This window comes from Halteromyces radiatus (genome assembly GCF_025201355.1).
Source record: "Halteromyces radiatus strain CBS 162.75 chromosome Unknown BX664scaffold_2, whole genome shotgun sequence".
NCBI lineage: Eukaryota > Fungi > Mucoromycota > Mucoromycetes > Mucorales > Cunninghamellaceae > Halteromyces > Halteromyces radiatus.
In genome coordinates, this window is record NW_026251688.1 from 3,496,785 (window position 1) to 3,518,516 (window position 21,732).

At 33.1% G+C, this 21,732-nt stretch overlaps 7 protein-coding genes across 7 annotated transcripts; 3 read left to right on the plus strand and 4 right to left on the minus strand.

The window, feature by feature from the left end:
- Positions 1–342: 342 nt before the first annotated feature.
- On the minus strand, positions 343–4,810 carry BX664DRAFT_326439 (uncharacterized protein). Its single transcript, XM_051544232.1, has 8 exons — positions 4,545–4,810; positions 4,400–4,436; positions 4,101–4,310; positions 2,727–3,997; positions 2,548–2,644; positions 2,395–2,432; positions 2,139–2,298; positions 343–2,046 (listed from the first exon to the last, which is right to left on the minus strand). Exons 1-8 carry the CDS (start codon positions 4,687–4,689, stop codon positions 843–845), a joined length of 3,162 nt encoding a protein of 1,053 aa, XP_051403699.1. The 5' UTR covers positions 4,690–4,810; the 3' UTR covers positions 343–842.
- Positions 4,811–5,172: 362 nt separating this feature from the next.
- On the plus strand, positions 5,173–7,546 carry BX664DRAFT_326443 (major facilitator superfamily domain-containing protein). The gene is made up of 7 exons (XM_051544233.1): positions 5,173–5,483; positions 5,625–5,708; positions 5,765–5,852; positions 5,911–6,157; positions 6,217–6,948; positions 7,025–7,164; positions 7,245–7,546. The coding sequence occupies exons 1-7, from the start codon at positions 5,248–5,250 to the stop codon at positions 7,437–7,439; spliced, it is 1,722 nt and encodes a 573-aa protein (XP_051403700.1). The 5' UTR covers positions 5,173–5,247; the 3' UTR covers positions 7,440–7,546.
- A 327-nt stretch (positions 7,547–7,873) lies between these two features.
- On the plus strand, positions 7,874–9,803 carry BX664DRAFT_326447 (actin family). Its single transcript, XM_051544234.1, has 7 exons — positions 7,874–7,969; positions 8,082–8,478; positions 8,622–8,844; positions 8,941–9,107; positions 9,193–9,368; positions 9,439–9,482; positions 9,588–9,803. Exons 1-7 carry the CDS (start codon positions 7,928–7,930, stop codon positions 9,718–9,720), a joined length of 1,182 nt encoding a protein of 393 aa, XP_051403701.1. The 5' UTR covers positions 7,874–7,927; the 3' UTR covers positions 9,721–9,803.
- Positions 9,804–10,175: 372 nt separating this feature from the next.
- On the minus strand, positions 10,176–12,298 carry BX664DRAFT_293010 (kinase-like domain-containing protein; the record flags this gene model as incomplete). Its single annotated transcript, XM_051542017.1, has 9 exons — positions 10,176–10,297; positions 10,358–10,826; positions 10,937–11,025; positions 11,102–11,168; positions 11,254–11,363; positions 11,438–11,563; positions 11,622–11,795; positions 11,860–12,015; positions 12,106–12,298. 9 exons carry the CDS (start codon positions 12,296–12,298, stop codon positions 10,248–10,250), a joined length of 1,434 nt encoding a protein of 477 aa, XP_051403702.1. The 3' UTR covers positions 10,176–10,247.
- Positions 12,299–13,081: 783 nt separating this feature from the next.
- On the plus strand, positions 13,082–15,335 carry BX664DRAFT_326451 (uncharacterized protein). The gene is made up of 9 exons (XM_051544235.1): positions 13,082–13,201; positions 13,268–13,317; positions 13,422–13,500; positions 13,565–13,895; positions 13,970–14,024; positions 14,089–14,357; positions 14,439–14,506; positions 14,573–15,032; positions 15,133–15,335. The coding sequence occupies exons 1-9, from the start codon at positions 13,108–13,110 to the stop codon at positions 15,233–15,235; spliced, it is 1,509 nt and encodes a 502-aa protein (XP_051403703.1). The 5' UTR covers positions 13,082–13,107; the 3' UTR covers positions 15,236–15,335.
- A 30-nt stretch (positions 15,336–15,365) lies between these two features.
- BX664DRAFT_356707 (Rix1 complex component) lies at positions 15,366–18,994 on the minus strand. The gene is made up of 17 exons (XM_051547909.1): positions 18,926–18,994; positions 18,749–18,821; positions 18,560–18,682; positions 18,380–18,483; positions 18,244–18,306; positions 18,017–18,169; positions 17,733–17,941; positions 17,552–17,669; positions 17,278–17,484; positions 16,929–17,207; positions 16,639–16,845; positions 16,345–16,569; positions 16,144–16,281; positions 15,994–16,056; positions 15,848–15,908; positions 15,659–15,781; positions 15,366–15,578 (listed from the first exon to the last, which is right to left on the minus strand). Exons 1-17 carry the CDS (start codon positions 18,971–18,973, stop codon positions 15,538–15,540), a joined length of 2,235 nt encoding a protein of 744 aa, XP_051403704.1. The 5' UTR covers positions 18,974–18,994; the 3' UTR covers positions 15,366–15,537.
- A 171-nt stretch (positions 18,995–19,165) lies between these two features.
- BX664DRAFT_326455 (uncharacterized protein) lies at positions 19,166–21,630 on the minus strand. The gene is made up of 5 exons (XM_051544236.1): positions 21,022–21,630; positions 20,847–20,959; positions 20,400–20,788; positions 19,830–20,310; positions 19,166–19,748 (listed from the first exon to the last, which is right to left on the minus strand). Exons 1-5 carry the CDS (start codon positions 21,571–21,573, stop codon positions 19,400–19,402), a joined length of 1,884 nt encoding a protein of 627 aa, XP_051403705.1. The 5' UTR covers positions 21,574–21,630; the 3' UTR covers positions 19,166–19,399.
- Between the last annotated feature and the right edge of the window lie 102 nt (positions 21,631–21,732).

Consider the following 21,732-nt stretch of genomic DNA (forward strand, 5'->3'; position numbering starts at 1 on the left):
TGCAATGTTTCTTAGGACATAATTGTTGCGAATAATATTGAGAAGGAAAAAAAAAATCATTTTGAAATGAAAAATGCTGCCAGTAATTACACTGGTTCATAACGACGTTTATAATAAAAATAGATGGTACTACCATATAAATGATGGATGAATGGATCAATGGATTAAAGACGATATATATCTTTAAAATAATAAAATGACTTTATTAAAAAAAAAAGTAGAATATGATAAATGTAAATGCTAACTAACAAACACTATCCAAATACCGATAAAAGAATCATCATCGTCGTAAGAGCCAGATGAGATAAATCAACCAGAATAAGAAATGATCATCACGACACTAAAAAAAAAAATAATAATAATAATTCTCCATTGCAAAATAAAGTAGAGATAAGAGAGAAGACAGCCAAACCTACAAATTGACACTTTGTATAATTAACTTACTTCCTATATTCAATCCTTTTAATAACCTTATCCAGTCAATCTTGTTGTACACCCGTCTAACCGATGAATGTTGAGAATCAGAATCCAGGTATGTGTCCATCCAGTGGCATTTTATTCAAACCAGTTAAATATGTTTATAAATGAGAATCGGGGAAAATCTATCTATCCAAGGTCAAATCAGAAGATGAAATACGTAAAAAAAAAAATAATAATTGTGTAATCTAGTCTAAGGCTAATCATAAAAAAGAAACAGTATATAATGGGGAAGGGTAAATATTAATATGATTAGAGAATAGAGATCAAAGGGTAAAACATTTGTGTTGTCCTTGAGAGTTGTATATATTGAAGATGATGGTTATGTATATTGATAAAGGGTTGTTTGTACAATTGATATATTTTTATGGATAGTAGTATGGGCTGTTCTGTTGATGTGATTGTTGCTGTATTGCTTGGTTTGAATGAAAAGCTTGTTCTTGATCAAAAGGGGACATTTCAATCACATCTGGATAATACTGTGTTTCTTGTCGAATTGTCTGTCCATGCAGTCTTGCAGGTGTGTGTATCGTATGTATGGAATCCGTGGATTTATTTTTTGTTGTAGCATGCGTAGTATAGGAAAAGTTATCGTCGTCCATCATCAAGGGTCTTGTTGCTGAATATGGATCCATCTTTGCCGATCGTGTTGCTCCTGTTAACAATGTTGATGGTGATTCCTTGAATAAAGATCCTAGCATACTTTTTCTTTTGGGTGATAATTGAGACGCAGGAAGTTTCGATAATGGTTTGTAATCCGATGATGTTTTTGTCGCTTCTTCATTTCCAACCGCAAGTGCACCAACTGTTGTTGCGTCAACTGGTGTCGCATAATTCTGATTGTAGTTGCTGTTAGGATTGGTATCTTCATTATGATAGTCATCGTCTTGATCGTCGTCAAATTTATAATATCCCTTCAATCCTTCTGTAGAGTCGTCATTTTCCAATTCATCTTCTTTGATACTTTGAAATGGCATTCCTTGTCCAGGTAATTGAATCATTGAGACATGTCGCACGCTTTTTTGTCGGGTCAACTTGCTTGTAACTGTTTTCTGTTGTGTCTGACTTTGTGTCCCATATAACCCGGGTAATAAATGGCGTACCTTGTCGTGAACCATAGGAATAGGTAATTCAGAAAAGAAGGCTGGATCACCAAATCGTTGTCCAATCGCCAGATGATGCTGTGATTTGTTATCCGATGAATAAAATGATTTGATGCTGCTATTATTGATAGATTTCGTATCGTTAATAAAGGAGGAAGAAGGGGTTGATGATTGTGTTGTGGTTAAAGTCGTATTTGTTGGGCGAGATTGACCGAATAATGATAGATCATCCACAAAACCAGGCTTATAATAATATGCATGACGGTCCAAACGACGAAGACAATAGAACTTGAAGAGAGCAGTAAAAATGGGAAGAGGGACACAAGAATAGGCAGGACCACCTGCATCTTTGAGTTTTAATATACCAATCATGACCACTTGAAAAAGAAGTATTGATACGATCATTCGATTGAATAAAATACGCCACATCTGTCCTCCAGTTTCAACACCAGTAACAAAAACGTACCTATTATAAAAGTAAAGGAGAATCGTCACCATGAACCTATCATTCAAAAGGTAGTCTTTTTTTTTTTTTTTTTTTTTGGTAGAATAACTTACATGAGTAAATACTTGAATACCATAGTTGCTAACATAAAGTAAATCATTGCGAATGGAAGAACCAAAGGCGAGATCACCGAATAAAGTAGACCAACAGTGAAGAAAAAGATCAACAGGTTGTAAAATACAGGGTAGTCGAATTGTGAAGGTCGTGTCAACTCTACAAATATCGAAAAATAATGACTATTAGTTTCTCTCTGTTTCGGTATGTTGGTGAAACTATCTTTTTCTCTAACTTGAGAGATATTCTGTTTACCTTGTAGTTGACGTGGACTTGGTTTTGTAAACAGTTTCCTATACAATTCGTAGAAAGGAAAAAAAGAACACATTCAGTCGATTTCTATTTTCTTCCACTAGTTTCCTTCCTTTTTTTTTTTTTTTTCTTCTTCTCCTTTCTTATTCAACCTACCTGAGAGTAATTGTCAACAACACAAAGATTTGAGCCAGATCAATGGTAACCCCCAATCCTTTTAATGTCACATAGCTTAGCCAGTAGTTAGAAACATCTAAATGAAGGGAGAAAATTAAAAGAACTAGGGATGAGAAAAAAGCATATACTAATTTTGACAATTGAGATTCCTGATGTACCTGAAAGGTTCTTTGCCACCAAGACCAAGTTTTCACCCATGGTAATAAAAAAGCCTTCAAAAGTCAATACTTGACCACCTTGAGCGGCATTCTTGATTTGAGTATATAGTTTCATTAAAGTTGATGCAACGGTAAATACCAAAAGATTGTTAATAAGAAAGAAGGTATATAGTTTGGCGAAAATTTGACGGTCCACAGAAGTATGTGTGAAGTAACCTTGATGTTTGGAAAGGAGTCGCATCACTTTGGGTAGAATCAAAAAGAAAACAGCCATGACTAAAGGAGTAAACCAAGAGGACAACAAGGCAACAAAGGTTCTATGTTCATGTAGAAAGACATCCGAATTAGGAAATAGTTTGATAAAGTCCTTGACGTTGGATGATGCCGATAAAAGACTTGAAGGGATAAACCAAAAGAAGACAAATGCATAATACAACACAGTGACAACAATACGCTTAGATCGTCGGACATGTTCGTTGAGAGAAAGATTGTTCCATAAAATATCCTTGGGTTGAGGCGCCAGTTCTACGCGAGGAAGTTGATGATGAGTTTCGCCTTTGAGCAATCGTTCTGGAAGACGTAGTAAATGTGATGCCGCTGGTGATGCCAAGTGTTTTGCTGTTGAATGAGCCCAGGCAACATTTGAAAAAGAGATCCATCCATAATTTGTTGGTTTGTTGGCGTCAATGTTAGTTCGAATCTTGTTGATATCATCACGTAAAGTTCGTATTCTTTCGGTATAGTATTCAATTGCATCCACTTTTCGTCCACCACAACAACCCATGAATCCACCCAGTCGTATCTGAGGTCGCTTTTTATTGTTCGTTATTGCGTCAATTTTGTCCTCTTCTTCCAGATACTGTGATAATATAATTTCTAATTTTCGAACAGCTTCTTCGTGTTCTTCTACGTATTTGGCCAGTGTATTATTGCGACGACCAATGCAGACTTGTTCTACTGGATATTTGAGATTCATTCTTTTCACCCAACTTGCCAGAGCTTCATCAGATTGCATTGCTGAAGGGACGTTGAATATAATCAAGGTACGTGCATGAGGAGACCTTTGGTATTCAGGACTAGCGAAATAATGTTGTCGAAAACGTAGGTATTTGTGATAATGAATGAATAGATGATAATAGATCAGTAAAGAGAAGCCCCACGTACCGATGCAATGAATCCAATACCATGACAAGTTGATTCGTGATTCATCTTCGGCTGTATTGATGGTTGCAAATGATAAAACGTCCACACTGAGCTCTGGAGGCCAAGGTCTAATATGATATGTGATGATAAACAAAAATTGTGAAAGACTAGTCAGTATAAAAAAGGCAATCAAAGTCAGCTCTTTTAATTTTTTTTTTTTTTTTTTTTTACCCTGTAAATCGATTTGCCAACACATTCAAGGGAATCAACAAACAAACACCTACAATAGTCATGATGAATAAAAGTTTTCGTAGCATGCGGATGAAAGCAATAAATAAGACAGCATCGTAACCAATCTTTTCCAATAGAACTTCATCAGGAGTGTTTTTGATGATTTTAAACCAGGTGAAGTAACCATGACCAATAGCAGGAGGTCGTTTCCTATATGATATATAATAATAATAATAATAATAATAATGGATGAGTAATAGTGATGAGAATAATATTTGATTTGTAAATTAGATCATTACGTGTTGGTTGAGTATTTGTATTTGGGTGCATATACCACTTATTTGAAAGAAAGAAAAAAAAAAGATATAAATAGAAATAGTTATTATTACCATAATAAAACTATTGTTTGTTTGTGTGATTGATCGATTATTTTGTCAAACTTACATGAATTATTTGGTCGTAATATGGTAAATATCATTAAAACAAGTAAAGCAATAGCTACGTTGATACCTAACTGTGAAGCAATACCAGTGATAGTCAACACGCTATCATCATAGTGAGGTGTTAATCTATTGTTATCATCTGACATTAATATATATAAAGTAAAAGTATCCAAGTAAGGAAAATCAGAAAAAGAAGAAAGAGAAGAAAGAAAAAGAAATGAAAATCAAAAAAAAAACTTTTGAAAGAAAAAGTAGAAAAAAAAAAAAACGCAAGTCATTCGCACACCGACATAAAAGTGAGATTAGTTTATTTCCTCCTCTTTTTTTTTTTTTTGATTATCTTCATGCTAAAAGAGTAAATTCAAACTTAGTGGATACAATAGTATAAAGCCTCCTTATTTCATATATATATATTTATATATTAAGCTGATGTCAAAAAAAAAAAAGAATAACTCCTGTATCATAATGTATCATAGTCATCTTCTTTTTTTTTTTGGCCTGCATTGGTCATTAAAGGGCCGCCCACCTTCTTTTGCTCTGTAATATTAATCTTGGGAGTACAAAAAGGGTTGAGAGAAAAAAAATTTATATATCTATATATTTTTTTTTATTTTATTCCTTCTTCCTCTTTTTTTTCTTTTCTTTTGTATAGTTATACCCAATAGTTCTTGGTTTTTTTTTTCTATATTCTAAATTGCTTTAGAATGATTCAATCCAATAATGAAACATCACCGCTTTTAGGAAACAATCATGTCAAAACATATGATCAACAAGAAACAAGTAGTATAAACAGTGATGATACTGGTCATATTACTATTTTGACTTCCAATACACATTCAACTGTGAATACCCTTGAATCCAAACATAATGATCAAGATGATAATAATGATATTGTGGCAAAGCGACTAAAAGGTGTTTCCTTGTATACTATTTTATTTGGGTAAGTAAAAAAAAAAAAAATTTTGTGTAAGATATGCTCCATTGGTCACACAAACTTCGGTTGATTAAAAATGGCGGAACACAGGTGATTTAACCTTTTTCTTTTTTACTTTCCTTTTGTCCACTCTCTCGGCTTTATCAGACTTTGGGTAGGTGTTTCCCTTGCTGCTCTTGATTCTTCCATTGTTGCCACCATTTATACTCAAATTGGTACAGAATTCAAAAGGTAACATTATTAAACTTAATATCCCTTCTTTTTTTTACTTATAAAAATTATAATAGATCAAATGAAATTATATGGATTGCTACTAGTTACATGTTGAGTTACACTGCTCTTCAACCTTTGTATGGGCGTATCTCCGATATCTTTGTGAGTACTCAACTTTTGAATTATTATTATTATTTTACTAAATGTATTTATTGAATAGGGACGAAAAAATGCTTTGATATTTGCCACTACTTTCTTTTTTGTTGGTTCCTTATTATGTGGTGCAGCAAATGATTTATGGACTTTAGTATTTGCTCGTGCTATTGCTGGTATTGGAGGTGGTGGTATCAATACATTAACAACTGTAATGGTCAGTGATCTCGTTCCTTTACGTCAACGTGGTACTTTTCAAGGTTATGGCAATATAGCTTATGCTGTTGGTGGAATTGCTGGTGCTCCTTTAGGCGGTAAAACATGAATCAATTTTGAAATCAAAAATATACTTAATCCTTTTTTTTTTTTAAAGGTTTTTTGACAGACACAATTGGCTGGCGTTATTGTTTTTATATTAATTTGCCATTACTTTTGGTCACTATCTATGTTTCAACTTGTTTATTGACAAATTATAACTTGGAAGAAGAGATGGAAACAGATTTATGGGAACGTTTCAAGAAGATCGATTATCTTGGTGCTTTTACCGTTGTGATGGCTGTGATAGCTTTCTTAACTGCTACTTCACTTGGTGGTAATCTTCGTCCTTGGTCTGATCCTCTTGTTGTAGGTTGTTTGGTGACTGCAGGTATACTTACTATCTTGTTTTGTGTTGTGGAAGCAAAATGGGCTACCAATCCTTTGATGCCTTGGCATATCATCTCCAGTCAAACTCCATTAGCTTGTTCGTCTACGAATTTTTGGACTGTCATGGCATCTACTGGTACTGTTTATATTATGCCACTTTATTTCCAAGCCCTTCTTGGTTATACGCCTACTCATGCTGGTCTGTACTATTTACCCAAAGTACTTGCTGTATCCTTGGGATCGGTGCTTTCTGGCATCTATATGTCTCGCACTGGTGAATACATCAAGATATCTACTTTTGGTGCTATCGCTTGTCTCTTATCTATGACTGGATATGCTTGTTGGACGCCATCCACCTCCTCTTCTTATTTATTATTGTGCTTGTTTGGTGATGGCTTCTCTTTAGGTATCATTCTCACCACTACGCTGATTGCTATGTTATCTTGTGTTGAATCAAAAGGTATTACAAATTATGATAATGCTTACGTTGATGCTGAGTAATATTAACCTCTTTTTATTTATTGTATTCTATGTAGATATGGCAACGATCACTAGTATGTCTTACCTTTACCGTTCTGCTGGTGGTGTGATTGGGATTTCCACTACCTCTGCCATTTTTCAAGCCATCATCAAAACTATTCTTACAGAAAAGATTACTGGTCCAGATGCTCAACTGGTAATCAATAAAAAAAAAAAAAAACGTTGGTGTATGTATTGATTTCTTTCTTTCTTTCTTTTTTTTTTTTGATAATATAGTATATTGATATTGCTCGGAAATCCATGACGGATGTACGATCCTTACTCCCTCCTGATGTTTTGGAAATTGTACTTGATTCATACCAAACTGCTCTTCGATATTCTTTTGGAGCCTGTGCTGGCATGGCTATCCTTAGTGTACTCTCCACCTTCTTTATCCAAAGATTTGAATTACAAACCAAAATCAGAAAGTGAACGGTCAATAGGACTGTATGTTATAGTATTATTGTTATTTATTATTTATTAGTATTAGATATGGTTAGTTAGAACATGATGAAAATAAAGAAAATCTTTAGAACAAAGTTTTATCCAATGATAAATGTATATGAAAGTAGGTAGAAGCTTCTTCTTCTTCTTTCAAATGCTATCTATTATAGAGTTGTATACATCGATTTTATTTGTGAATGAGGATTCTTATTTCAATATTATCAGTGGCCTCTTTCTCTTTTTTTTTTTTTCTTTAAATCTATTTTATGATCATGGTATCCAATATTTTTTCCTTTCGTGGCTCTGTCAATGACGGCATTTCAAAATTGCCAAGGACAAAATTGTAAACGATTAACAATCTTTCGCGCTTTACAGTTTTTTTTTTTTTTTTTTTTTCTTCTTCTTACTTTTCAACCTTTTCCTTTCTTTCTTTCTTTTTTTTTTTTGTCTCTCTTTTTTTTATATATATTATAATAATGAATGCATCCAAAACACTTGTCGTTGATAACGGTACCGGTGTAAGTTCGAGACAGGGATTATATTTGTAGAGAAACCAAGATAGAAAAAAAGAATGAATTCATACTCAATAATATATCATCCTTTCATCTTTTATTTTTTCTTTTAATATAGTTTGTGAAATGTGGTTATGCAGGTTCCAACTTTCCTGAACATGTGTTTCCTAGTGTAGTTGGTCGTCCCATCCTACGAGCTGAAGAACGTGTGGGAGATGTTCAAGTCAAAGATATTATGATTGGTGATGAAGCAGCAGCCCTTCGCAACATTCTTCAAATGTCATATCCAATGGAAAATGGTATTATTAGAAACTGGGAAGATATGCGTCACTTGTGGAATTATACTTTTGATGAACAACTTCAAGTGGATCCTCGTGATTGCAAAATATTATTGACCGAGGCTCCAATGAATCCTCGCTCGAATCGTGAACAAATGGCTCAAATCATGTTTGAAGAATACGGTTTCCAAGGTATCTATGTAGCTATCCAAGCTGTCTTGACTTTGTTTGCTCAAGGTAAAAAAAAAAAAAAAAAAAGAAAGAAAAGAAAAAAAAATATCAAAATATTATTATACTCTCAATCAGGCCCAAAGAATTCATTTATTTTTTCTAACTAAACCATTTTTTTTCTTTTTGAACAACAACAATAATAATATTAGGGCTCATGTCTGGTGTAGTAGTGGATTCTGGTGATGGTGTTACTCATATTGTACCTGTGTATCAAGGTTATGCTCCTGCTAACTTGACTCGTCGTTTGGATGTAGCTGGTCGACATGTGACAAAATATCTCATCAAACTTTTACTCCTCCGTGGATATGCTTTTAATCGTACTGCCGATTTTGAAACTGTACGTCAAATCAAGGAAGAATTCTGTTATGTTAGGTAATGATATAAAAAAAGAAGATAGAATGAAGGAGAAACAGATATTTGAAGGAGTATGTATATGATACTGATCATGATATTTTAAAATAAAAATAGTTACGATCTTGAAATGGATCAAAAATTAGGGGTTGAAACAACCACATTGGTAGAATCATACGAACTACCTGATGGACGTATCATTAAGGTAGGATCAGAACGATTTGAAGCTCCTGAATGTTTGTTCCAACCTCATTTGGTAGATGTGGATGCTCCAGGCATGGCTGGTAAGTAAAAAAAAAAAAAAAAAAAAAAAAGGATTGAATCTTTGAAGAAGTATTGATTTTTTTTTTTTTTTTTTTTTTTTTTTAGAAATGCTATTCAATACCATTCAATCAGCTGATATTGATATCCGTGCTGATCTTTACAAACATATTGTTCTTTCTGGTGGCTCAACAATGTATCCTGGTTTGCCTAGTCGTTTGGAGAAAGAAGTCAAGCAATTATACCTCACCAATGTATTGAATGGGGATGCCAGTCGATTGAACGTAAGTGAATCATTGACAAGTTATAGGATGAATATATTAAAAAAAACTTATTTATGTAATACATATATAGAAATTCAAGATCCGGATCGAAGATCCTCCTAGACGTAAACATATGTAAGTTAAATCAAATTCATCTAAAAAAAAGGAAGAAATTTAATCATCTGACAATATAAACCTCTCTCTTTTTTCTTTTTTTTTTATATTATTATTTTTAAATAGGGTGTACCTTGGTGGGGCTGTCTTGGCTGATATCATGAAAGACAAAGATTCTTGGTGGGTGACTCGACAAGAATGGGAAGAAATGGGTCCCCGTGCTTTAGATAAGATGGGTGTTCTTGGATCTACTGCTTGATGGAAATGATGTTTTTATTATATTTTTTTATTATTATTATTATTACAATCAATAAACAATCATTACAATCCTTATTGACTATATATTTTAAGTTTTTCGTTGAACGTATAAATATTTCTTTGATTTGGCACGTACAAAATAGATGATGATGATTGGTTTTTTTTTTAATTAAAAAGTAGAATATAAATATATAAATATATAAGTTTTGTAAAAGATCAATGATGGGTAGCAAGGGTAAGAAGGCAAATGAAAAGAAGAATAGAAGAAAAAGAAAACTTGTACAGATAACCAAAGGAATAGTGAAAAAAAGGAAGGAAAGGGAATAGTATTAGGTTGGAAAAAAAAAAAAGAAATGGGAATGGTATGAATGAAAAGAAAGGGGAAAACAATAAGATAAAAAAAAAAAGGTAGTAATACGTATGATGGATGGGGAAAGTAATAATAATAATAATAATAATAATAATAATAATAGTAATAATAATAATAATAATATCTAAAAGAGAACTACAAGAATAAAATAGGATAATTCAAATTTGATCAAATTCGGAATCAGAGTCACCTTCATGATATAGTGTCACTATTAGAAAGATTAAATATTAGAAACTGGATTAAAATAGAACATACGAAGACTACTTACTAGAACTGAACTTTTCAAATGGATTGGTGGTAGTTGAAATAGTTGACACAGTGGAGCCAATATCTTTACTAGATGATTTACCCAGGGTAGTGGTCAAAACAGTCGAGTTATTTGTGTTGTCAGTTTCCAAATCCAAACTGATGCTTTCTGGAGGCATTTTTCGGAAGTTGATAGCGTCGATCCCGTTAGGCATTTGAATCATGGGAACAATAGGAGGAGTTTCGTGGCGTAAAAGAGCAAAGTTCACAGATTTGAAGAAAGGATGAGCCTTGATATCTGAAGCCCCTGCACGAGACCCTAATCGTCGTCCTTCATCCTTGTGTAATAATCGTCGAATCAAGCCTTTACATGCTGATGATGGTGTATGTTGTTGATAAGGAGCTGGTTGATGACTAAACATGGCATCACAATGTAATACACGACTAAAGGTTTCACTTCGGTTGGCACCTTTGAAAGGCGTTGTGCCGTACTAATAACCAAAAAAAAAAAAAAAGGAGTGATGTAAGATTTCTTAATTGGATAATAACCATTTATATATATATATATATATATATATATATATATATATATATATTTTACCAGCATTTCATAAATCAAGATTCCTAATGTCCACCAATCTACCGAACTTGTATGACCACATCCTTTGATGACTTCTGGAGCAATATATTCTAAATCATAAAATTAACAATTAACTTCTCCTAATTTCGTCATTTGATCACATTTAATTCTTTTTTGATTATTTACCTTCTGTTCCAACAAAACTATTGGTTCGTAAATTATTCACGCAACATTTGGTATCAATGGAAGGAGGCTACAAACAAAATAGATCATGATAAGTAAAAAAATTGATGAGGGGAACAATCAGTAGGATCTCAAAATAAAATAAACCGACTTACTAAATTCGGAGAGGTTGACTTGACCACACCAGGATTGCCAGGAGGAGAAGATCCCTTGCTTAGATCAAAATCAGTCAACATGATATGACCACTTTGATGTAATAGAATATCTAAGAGGAATAATAATGATAATAATAAGAAAAAAAAGTGGATAATTAAAATATATTCTTTTTGTATCACTTACTTTCAGGTTTGAGATCACGATAAATGAAACCATGTAGATGAAGATATTCCAAAGCTGCAATCACTTCAGCTGCATAGAATTGTGCCCCTTCTTCATTCAGGCATTTTCCAGGTCGTAGTTGTAAGGCTATCAATAAGTGCATCATGATTAATAAAACGACTAGAAAAAAGCTTGTTTTTTTTACCTCTAAAGAATTCACCACCCATACAATATTCCATAACAAAATAAAGATAATCTTGACTTTGAAATGAATGATATAAGGTTACAATAAAAGGATGATTGGAAGTAGCCAAGATTTCTTGTTCAGCTAATGCTCGTTTGACTTTGTTTCGTTTGATCATTTCCCGTTTCGAAAGAACTATAATGATAATAATGATAAATATAATAATAATATATAAAGAAATATAGATATTGATTTTTACCTTTCATAGCAAATAATTTATCTGTATTCTTTTGTTTCACCATATATACTTTGCCAACATCACCTTTTCCAAGCATTCGAATTTTGACAAAACTTGATGGGCCAACTTGTACTTGTTTCACTTTGATACTTGCTGAAGAATAAGTACGTCTAAATGCTTTTCGTTGTAGTACTTGTTGTGGAGAACCAAAAGATGGCATAGAACCCATGGCGTCTTTGGTGGTATGTTGGTATAAACTATGTGTACTAGGTGTAGGTGGTGGAGGAGGATATTGTTGTTGTTTGAATAATAGTTTATTTGCATTAGGAGCGGAAGCTACACGTCGGATGCCTTTTTGTGAATTCATATGAGCAGGCGTAAACCAAGAATTACTTTTAAAACCTTTTTGATTGGTAAGGTCAAAATCATCAGGTACAGCAAAAGAAGTGATTTCTCCCATAGGAGGCTGTGTTGTTGTTGTCGTTGTTGCTGGATTGAAGAAAAAGGATTTTAGTCGAGAGTGTAATTGAGTTGTTGAAGTATAAGAAGGAGGAGGGGCAGTGATGACGGAAGCCACTTCAGTATCGGACGAAGAAGTAGGGGACGATGACATGGAAATAGGTGATAGCGTCATATTAAGTTGATATGAATAAGAATAAGAATAGTGATAAGAATAATAATAATAATAATAGTAGTAATAGTAAAATAATCGTAGTAGTATTAATGATGATAATAATAATAATAATAATAAATAAATCAATTAAAAACAGACAAGTAACATGTAAAGAAAACACAAAAGAAAGAAGGAAAGGGGAAGACAGGGAAAAGAGGGAACTGAAAAAGGAGAAAGAAAAGAAATAAAGAAATAAAACTTTTTGGCTGTTTGCGGTCATTGAAAAAAGGAGCAATGGTCAAACCATGAAAGTGGTGTTTTCTTTTTTGTACCTGTTTATATATATTATGTGTATTTTTTTTTTTTTTTTAACTTTGAATAATAAGGGGGTTAGATATAAATATATGATATTTCATATATTTATAATAAAAAACGCATGTAATTTCTCATAGTTTGGATCGTTAAGGAGAGAGAGAAGTAGGACAATGATATCCAAAAAGAACAATGACAGTGCAAACATACAATACACTCATTGGGCACGTATGCACTGCATCTAAATTCAAACCCAGTGTCACTAATACTGAAATAGGTGGCGGTTCAGAAGAAAAGTTCTTTACTCTTTTCTTCACGTTTTCCTTTTTTTTTTTTTTTAGACAATGACCGATTCAACTATTTGGTTTCAAGGTTCAATGAATGACGCAGTTCAACTAGTCAATACCAAAAATTGTCTTTTTATTGTATTCCTTTATGGTATGTTTTCTCCTTATCTGACTTACCACGTCCCACTAACATATTTCTTTTATATTTATTATATAGATGACTCGGACACCTCGACTCAATTAGATCAACTTTTTACAAACTCCAAAGTAAATTGATTAATTTGTTTTATTTAGAAAAGAAATAAAAACTAGTATCTAACAAGAATGATTTTGTTTTCTCTCTCTCTTTCTTTCTTTCTTTTACCGTCTAGGTGCAACATAGTTTACAACCACACGTTTCTATCAAACTAGACCGTCGTTCTGAGAATGCTCAACTCTTTGGTCAACTTTGTAAGTTTCATTCATCCTGAACTCACTTAGTCTTACTCATTAGAACAATATTTTTTTTTATTAGATCCTATTCAACGTGTACCAATGGTGTATTTAATCAAGCAAGGTATCATCAAAGACTTTGCTATTGAAACTACTTCTGAACAAGATTTCATTGATAAAGTAAATCAGCTTACCGCGACAATTACTACTACCTCTAATATACCTACAACTGCTACCCCTATTACTACCCCTGCTACAACTACCACTCTTCCTACCAATACATCGTCATCTTCACCAACAACAGTGGCGTCGACTTCCACCACAACCAACGCTTCTTCTATTGAAAGGGCAACTACGGAAAGTGAAGAATTATCGTCTCAAGTGACTAATGATACCTTGGATAGAAAAGCTAGGTAAGGAATGAATGAAAAATAATGATAATACATAGTTTTCATACTCATTTTATTTGTTTTTGTGATGATGGTAGGCTTAAACAACAAATGGAAAAAGCTCGTGCTAAAAGGGATGAAATGGAAAAAGAGGTAGTCATTCAATATATCGTTTGTGATTAAGTTTTATTCATATATCATTTATGGATTGTTATAGAATGAAAAGCAGCGTGAACTGAAGCGACGACAAGATGGAAAAGAAGCCGAAACAACAAAACAACAATTACAAGAGCAACAAAATAAGATTTATTTTGCCAAAATCAAAAAGGAAAAGCAAGCTGATGAGGAACATCGAAGAAAAATCAAGGAACAAATTGCACGGGATCGCGAAGAGAAAATCATGGAACGTCGAAAACAACAACAACAGCAACAACAAACGAGTAATTCATCTTCATTCTCATCACTATCATCATCACAGGGTACAAAGTAATAGCAAAAGATAAAAAAAAAAGGAACAAAGTCATAAAAAGCCGCTTATTGATTACTTTTTCTTTTGTATATACATAGAAATCATGATACTTGTCATTTGAACATCCGGCAAGTGGATGGCGTCAACATACGACATAAATTCAATGGTAAGCAATCAAAAGGACGATATATTTATGGAAAAATAATCCACCTTGTATTATTATTTTCCTTAGCTCACGACACTTTGGGACATGTACGATCATGGATTGATGAAAATCGAACGGATGGTGATCAACCTTATAAACTATTGGCACAGTTCCCCACGCGACAATTTACAGCTGGTGATGAAGAAAGAACATTATCAAATTTGGATCTTCTTCCCAGTGGTACCATTATCATGAAAACAATCAAGAATGTAGCGACTGCGTATCAATCCGGATCTGGATCAACAGCGACATATTATGGAGGAATGATGGCGGATTATGTTTATTCGGCTGGAGGGATGGTATATAATACTCTTAGTAGTGTAGGCAATTCAGTCACCAATGCCTTGGCAACCGTCTTCAATGCCGTTGGACCGTCTATTGAATCCGATGGACATAGATTAGGTGGTCAACATACTCAACAACAGCAACAGCAACAACAACAACAAGAACAGCAACAGCAACAATCATTATCTCCTTCTGGATCAAGGTAAGAATAAAATAAGATTGGATTATGCAACTGTGAGAATGGGTTGGCCTGATACCAAAAGAAAAAAGGACTTATTTTTTATAATCCTGGGATTTCATAGGCAAATACATGGCATCAATACTTTACGAAACAAAGGACAAGTCATAGATAATGATGATGATCGAAAAAAGACATACAATGGAAACTCAGTCAATCAAGAATAGTTTATTTTACTCACTAGTTTGAATTCCGTTTATATTATATTGTTACTACATTGATATCAATAAAAAGATAGATATGTGTGGTTTTTACAACATGTTGTTGGGATGTTGGAAATTTATTATTATTATTATTATTATTTGTTTGTGAAAAGGAAATGAAACAAGATCATATCAAAAATAAAATAGATAAATGCAAAGACTCATCAAATTGCATGAAAAGAATGATCTATGAATGTTTATTGTTCGTGAATAAAATTATACTGTACAAAAAAAGAAGATATTTCTATAACGGATGGTGATACAATTCACAAGATCCAATTCAATACCTCCTTGGTCATCAAGTCATCTATCCAAAAAAAAAAAAAAAAGAAAGACAGGGTCAGTCAGGATGTTAAGATTATAGAACGACAAAGAATGAATACATACGAGATTTGCACTTTGATATCGATGTTTGTACCCTTTCTGATGTTGCATTGATAAAGTACATGAATTCAAGAGCACGCTTCTGAAGTTCCACAGGTAAATAGAGGAAAGGTCCGTACACATCACCTATTGAACAGAAAAAAAAAAAAGATCAATCGCTCAGTTTTCTGATGATCAATTAGTATGGTTTACCTTTGTTAGGCAAATGTACATAAAAGAAGATCGACATGGATAACGCAGTGCGTTCAAGAGTCTATGATGAAATAAAACAATGAGAAATATATACTTTTAGTGAATAGCGCATTCACTCTAAAAAAAGAAAGAAAGATGAATTTTACCTTGGAGTCAAATATATCTTTGTCACCACGCTTTGCAATATCACACATGACATTCAGTAACATCTATATATATATATATAAAAGGGAATACCGACATGTTAACAATGAGACTACTTTGATATCTTTTTTATATTTAATTTTAATCTTTACCTGACTTGTATCAATATGTTTTGTACTTAGATTACATAATAGTTTTGGTAAACTAAGTAACCATGTCTGCATAAGATTAGCATATGGTGTTCCAGCTTTCAAGATAAATCGACCAGTGTAACTGGGCATGGATTGAATCTAATAATAAAAAAAAAAGATTTATTATTCAAATTTATATAGAAGATAATTTATTTTGCTTACCAAATAAGCACGAATGATGAAAGCCATAGTAGTTTTCTTGGACGCTGAATGAGCATTACAGTGTTGTGAGTAGTTGATAAAAGATCGGAATACATCATAACGTCGATCCCCTTCTAGACAGTTTAAAAAGCCCCAAACTGCAGGAAGTAATGCCACTAGATTTTCATTTCGGAATTCTGAAGACATACTAGTCATGGCACCATTAGAAGTCTTGGTATCCAGTGCCTAGAGGGCAAAAAAAAATAAAAAATAAAAAGTCAATTGGAGATAGGTAAATATATAACAATTACTTACGTCAAAACCTAACAAACCAAGCACATAATCCACAATACTGTTCGCCCATGTAGGTACCATATCATCTTGTTCCATATCATCATAAGAACGTTTCTTATCCTGTCCATCATTAAAAGCCACTTGATCATTTTGCATCTTTCTTGCCAGTAAGAAGAGTGATGTGAGTTCGCATGTCATGATATTCATTTCTTGTAATAATGAGTCAACCTGATGAAAAAAAAAAGATCATATGATCAGCATGGATACCATAACAGACTCCTTTTTTTTTATATATTATTATTATTATTTACCTTTGCACCACCATTTCCAAGAGACGATAAACCATAAGGGAAATAGACAGAAATATGTTTTAGGAGTTGTTGCAAGTGAGTATCCAACCATTGAGGAGTTGTCTTATCGATAGATCCACCACTAACCATAGCCCGCCATAATATCAGAGAAACATGAAGTACCGTATGTAACATTTGTAATGCTGGCGAATAAGTAATTGTATTGGAAATAGTAAAGACCATAGGGGCAGATTCAAGCCAATTACCAATCAAAATGGGTTGAAACGTTTCAATGAATTCCTAGAAAATATATTTGTCAATCATCTCGTTGGATTTTTTTTTATCGATTTTTTTTCAATGTCATACATACCTTGACTTGAGACATACGATCTTGAAAACTGACATCATTAGACGATTGCTGATTCTTGTCATTGTCTTGAGAATGAGACTTTTCTTGGCCAACATTGCTTCCAGCAGCTTCGAATAAACCCAATGAGTTGAAAGAGACGGAAACAGATCCATTGGAAAGGTAAGGAATTACAGAAGAAGTCATGACATGATTTGGTGTGTATGTTGCCTAGTAGTATATACGAAAGAATTAAATGTGAGTCATTTCGCATATATATATATATGTCTAATTTTACCATTGACGAAGGATCCCATGGAATGACAGGATTTTTTGCTTTTTCGTCTTGATTGAATTTTCGTTTGAAAGTTTTCCTGGCATGACGATCATCCAAAAAATTGTACATGAACCAATACCTAAAAGGGAATAATATTCACATTAGTCACTCTTTATCAATCAACATCGTATGATGAACTTACGGATCTTGTCGATCTTCAAATAATCCAGCTTCAAAGAATTTACTCAAACTTGTCAATAATTCCAACTTGCTTTTGTTGACATGTAGATGTGAAGAGGCAGCTGCTGCTTTAACGGATGATGTAGTGGTGGGTGTGTTGGATGAAGTTGATTTTGATATGTTGATATTGTTGGATCCAACAGCAAGCAAACTAATAAAATTTCCAGAGATCTAATTAAAATATAAATAGAAAGAGAAATATTTGAATGAGCATTTATAACATTACTTTTCTTTTAATCAACTTGCCCTTTTCCAAAATTTCCCAATGACTGCTTCAGGTACCATTCCAACCCATAAATCCAACAGTTTGATGGCATCCAAGCGTATATCTTCCATGATATGAGTCATTGCTGAACATGTATAGATAATCAACAGCGGTACAAAGGGTTCCAATTCAACCTATGAATATCAAATCATGATTTTATTTTAGTTCAACATTTCCTTTTTTTTTTCTATTTATGTTCTTTCTTTACCTTATCGACTTGAGTGAATGTTTCATTCAAAAATTTCATGAGTGCTTTTCGTACCTCACGATCCTATAACAGAAATAATAAAGATTAGAATCAAAAAAAAAAAATTACTATCATATTATGCTTTTTATCAACTTACATCATCGATGAATAACTTGACTATACTATTCACAATAGTACTGAGAGATGATATCAGCATGGTAGGATGGCGACGGAAAAGTTCTTGAAGTCCAGCAAGAGCATCTGTCAAATGATATTTTTAAGTTAAAAAGACTCATTCCAATGTATGCCATGATAACTTCCAACGTCTATCTTTTACCTTTCTTCACACTACTATTATAATGTTTCAATTGAGTCACTAGATCTGTCATTGTAAGGTTGCGACCGGTGGTGATCTCTTTCGATTTGTCTTCAGTGATACTTTGATTGGGAAGTGAGATACCTAAATAAAATTATTATTATTATTATTATTATTAATTCAAAAATATTATATAATTCCATAACTTACTTTTAGAAGTAAAAGAAGTATCGGTATAGTTGTCAGGTAAAGCCTTGGTTTTCCCCACCTTGAGTTTCTTTTTCTATCATGGAGTAAAATATGATCCAAGGAAAAAAAATATATATATGAATTTTTACATGTTATACTGTTTTATTATTATTATCTGTCATTTTATTAGATCTATACTTTAAAGTCTTCATTCTTGGCGGCTTTCTTCTTTCTTGCGTTCGGCATGGTAAATTAAATAGATTGATTGGGAAAAGAAAAGACAAAAAAAAAAAAAAAAAAAAAAAAAAAAATTAAGAAAAATGTCAGTGACTGGAGTGAGTGAGAGAGAGAGAGAGAGAGGGACTTTAGGTTTTCAGTGCCCGTCGAATAAAAGGATTGGAGGGGTGAAATAACTTTATCCATTTGAATATTGCATAATTGTTATGATTTTTCTTTTTTATTTCAAATAAATAATAAAAACAATAAAAGGTATCTAATGAAAATGAATACGAAAATAGTTGAATATAAAAGAGAAATGGGAAAAAAAAACTAAATAAATATATACAAGATAGAATAAAATATAGCAAGAGGGTATGGGTGTATCAGAGATTGTCGGAATTGTTGGTTCATACTGTTCATTCATTTCGTTTTCGAGATTGCAGTTATCAATTTTTAAGTAAGATACATACTTTGAATGCGTTCTGAAATATGATTGATTTTCATAAGCAATTCAGTGTACGTCAATTCGATATCACCATTGTTACTGTTCCTATTGTTGTTTCCATTACCGGATCTACCGTTATTATGATTGATGGTTCTGTTGGTCTGCTGTGATTCAGAAATATGTGCCCTAGTGTTTTGAAATCCAGGTCGATTTGCAAGAGCATGAGGATCATAAGGTCGGTTGCGCAAGTTGGGTATAGAACAAACAGCTTCAAAGGTGGCACCGTTGGTCAACATATTATAAGCTCGACGAAATTCATCTTGAATCAGTGCTAATCCATTACTTGTACAAGTTCCTCTAACAAAAAAAAAAAAAAAAAAAGATTATTAATAAATTGGTAAATATAAACTTTTTTTTTTTTTTTTTTTTTTTACTTACGCGACGTTTCTAGGAATAAACGGATCATCCACTACTATGTTGTCATTTCTGGTTGATGAATTTCTGTTCCTTGTTCCATAATATAAGCCAATATTGTCATTATCGAAATCAAAATCAGTATAAAAGTCGAAGAAACCAACTAACAACGAATGTAAATCCATACTGTTGTATGAATGCCAGACGCTTGTTTTTGATGAAGATGTCGATCTTGATAGGTGATGATTGTTAGCTTCTAGTAGTTTATCATAGGCACTATCTACTTTGTAACAGTTGTGAAAGAAAGTATTATAGCTCTTGATACTACCACGATAGAGGAAGCGACGTAAACCTTGGGGTCCATTGTTCCACTTTGCAGCACAAGATGGATCACGACATGAATTTGGCAATTTTTGAAGGTTGGGAATAAGAGGTTCATTAGTATTCATGAGGTAATGTAGACAAAGAATGGAATATGCATAACTATTGAGAGTTCCTTGTACAGCTATAAAAAGTTATAGAAATATACCGATTGTAAGTCAATAAAAACGTGTAAAGTTATAATCTTTTTTATTTATTTTTTTATTTTGTTACCATCATTGATAGATCGCCGTTTCGTGAAGTATTTGATCAAGTACATCAAAGGTCGAATTCGAGTATCCAAAGAAGCATACGTCTGAATGAGTTTTGAGTTTTCTATGGCTAAGGTATTGTGAATACTGAGATCACAGTTGAGTTTGGTAATAGGATCCATAAACTTGCATATAGGTACAGAAGCATTGATGGCTTGTACATTGACCATACCAATTTTTACCAATTGTTTTGCCAAAAAGATCACGTTGAAAACTGAAGTTGAATTAGTACCTTGATGATGGCTCTTTCTCATTTGATCCCTATAATATTCCAACATCATTTCATCACCAGGTAGTACAATACAAAGATCCAAATCCGATCCATCCACTAATAGTCCACTAACAGAAGATCTATCCAAAAGAAAGGATCTAAGTAACAAAATATACCATTCTATCAAGTATTTATTACCCAAATTCGCACACTTTGTAACCTGCATGACGCCATTGAATTTCAAGCATCGAGTTCAGTTTTGCGATAAGCTTGGCATGTGCATCCAGAGTCGATTGTGTAGGAAGTAATAACTAGAATTGACAGAAGTTAATTATCCTATTTGTCTAACTTTTTTTTTATGCTTATATTTTACCTTGTATAGCCTGTATAAGTCAACACATTTTCGTTGCAGTCTTGGGATATCAGAGTATATGGTTTGTATGTTCGTATCGATTGTTTGTTGTTGTTGTTGCTGTTGTTGCTGTTGTAGTTGTTGTTGCTGTTGCTGTTTTTCACGTTGTTTTTGTTGTTTTTGTTGCTTTTCTTGTTGATGTTGTTGTTTATAAATAGTGACGAAAAAGAAGAGGGAATCATCACCAAAGACGCAGAAGTCTTCATAATCCACAAGACCAAGAGCCTCAGCAACATGAATGTTGAAAACGTGATAATGCCAACCGTTCAATTTCTGTTGATCGAGTTCCAATTCTTCTAGCACTTCTTCAACACCTGAATAGAATGTTGTAACGCGTTCAAATATGTCGGAATGAAAGTATTCGATGCCATTGTTCAGGTTTTCCATATCAATCATAAAATATTGTATTTCTTCGTCCGAAGCATATTCGTCATTGTCCAGAATAGAGTATTCAATAGCGACTGCTTTACAAGTTTCTAAGAATTTTGTTCGTGAGAAACGACGAGAAAACATGTTTGCTAAAAAAAAAACTAAGTAAAGCTGGTATGAGAAAAAGTAGTGAAAAAAAAGAAGGGGGAAAAAGAAGGGGAGAAGGAAAAAAGAAAAGGTTTCATTTTTTGAGAAATTTAAAAATAGCTTAATCCATGGACCGCGTGGAGGCGTCAAATCTCA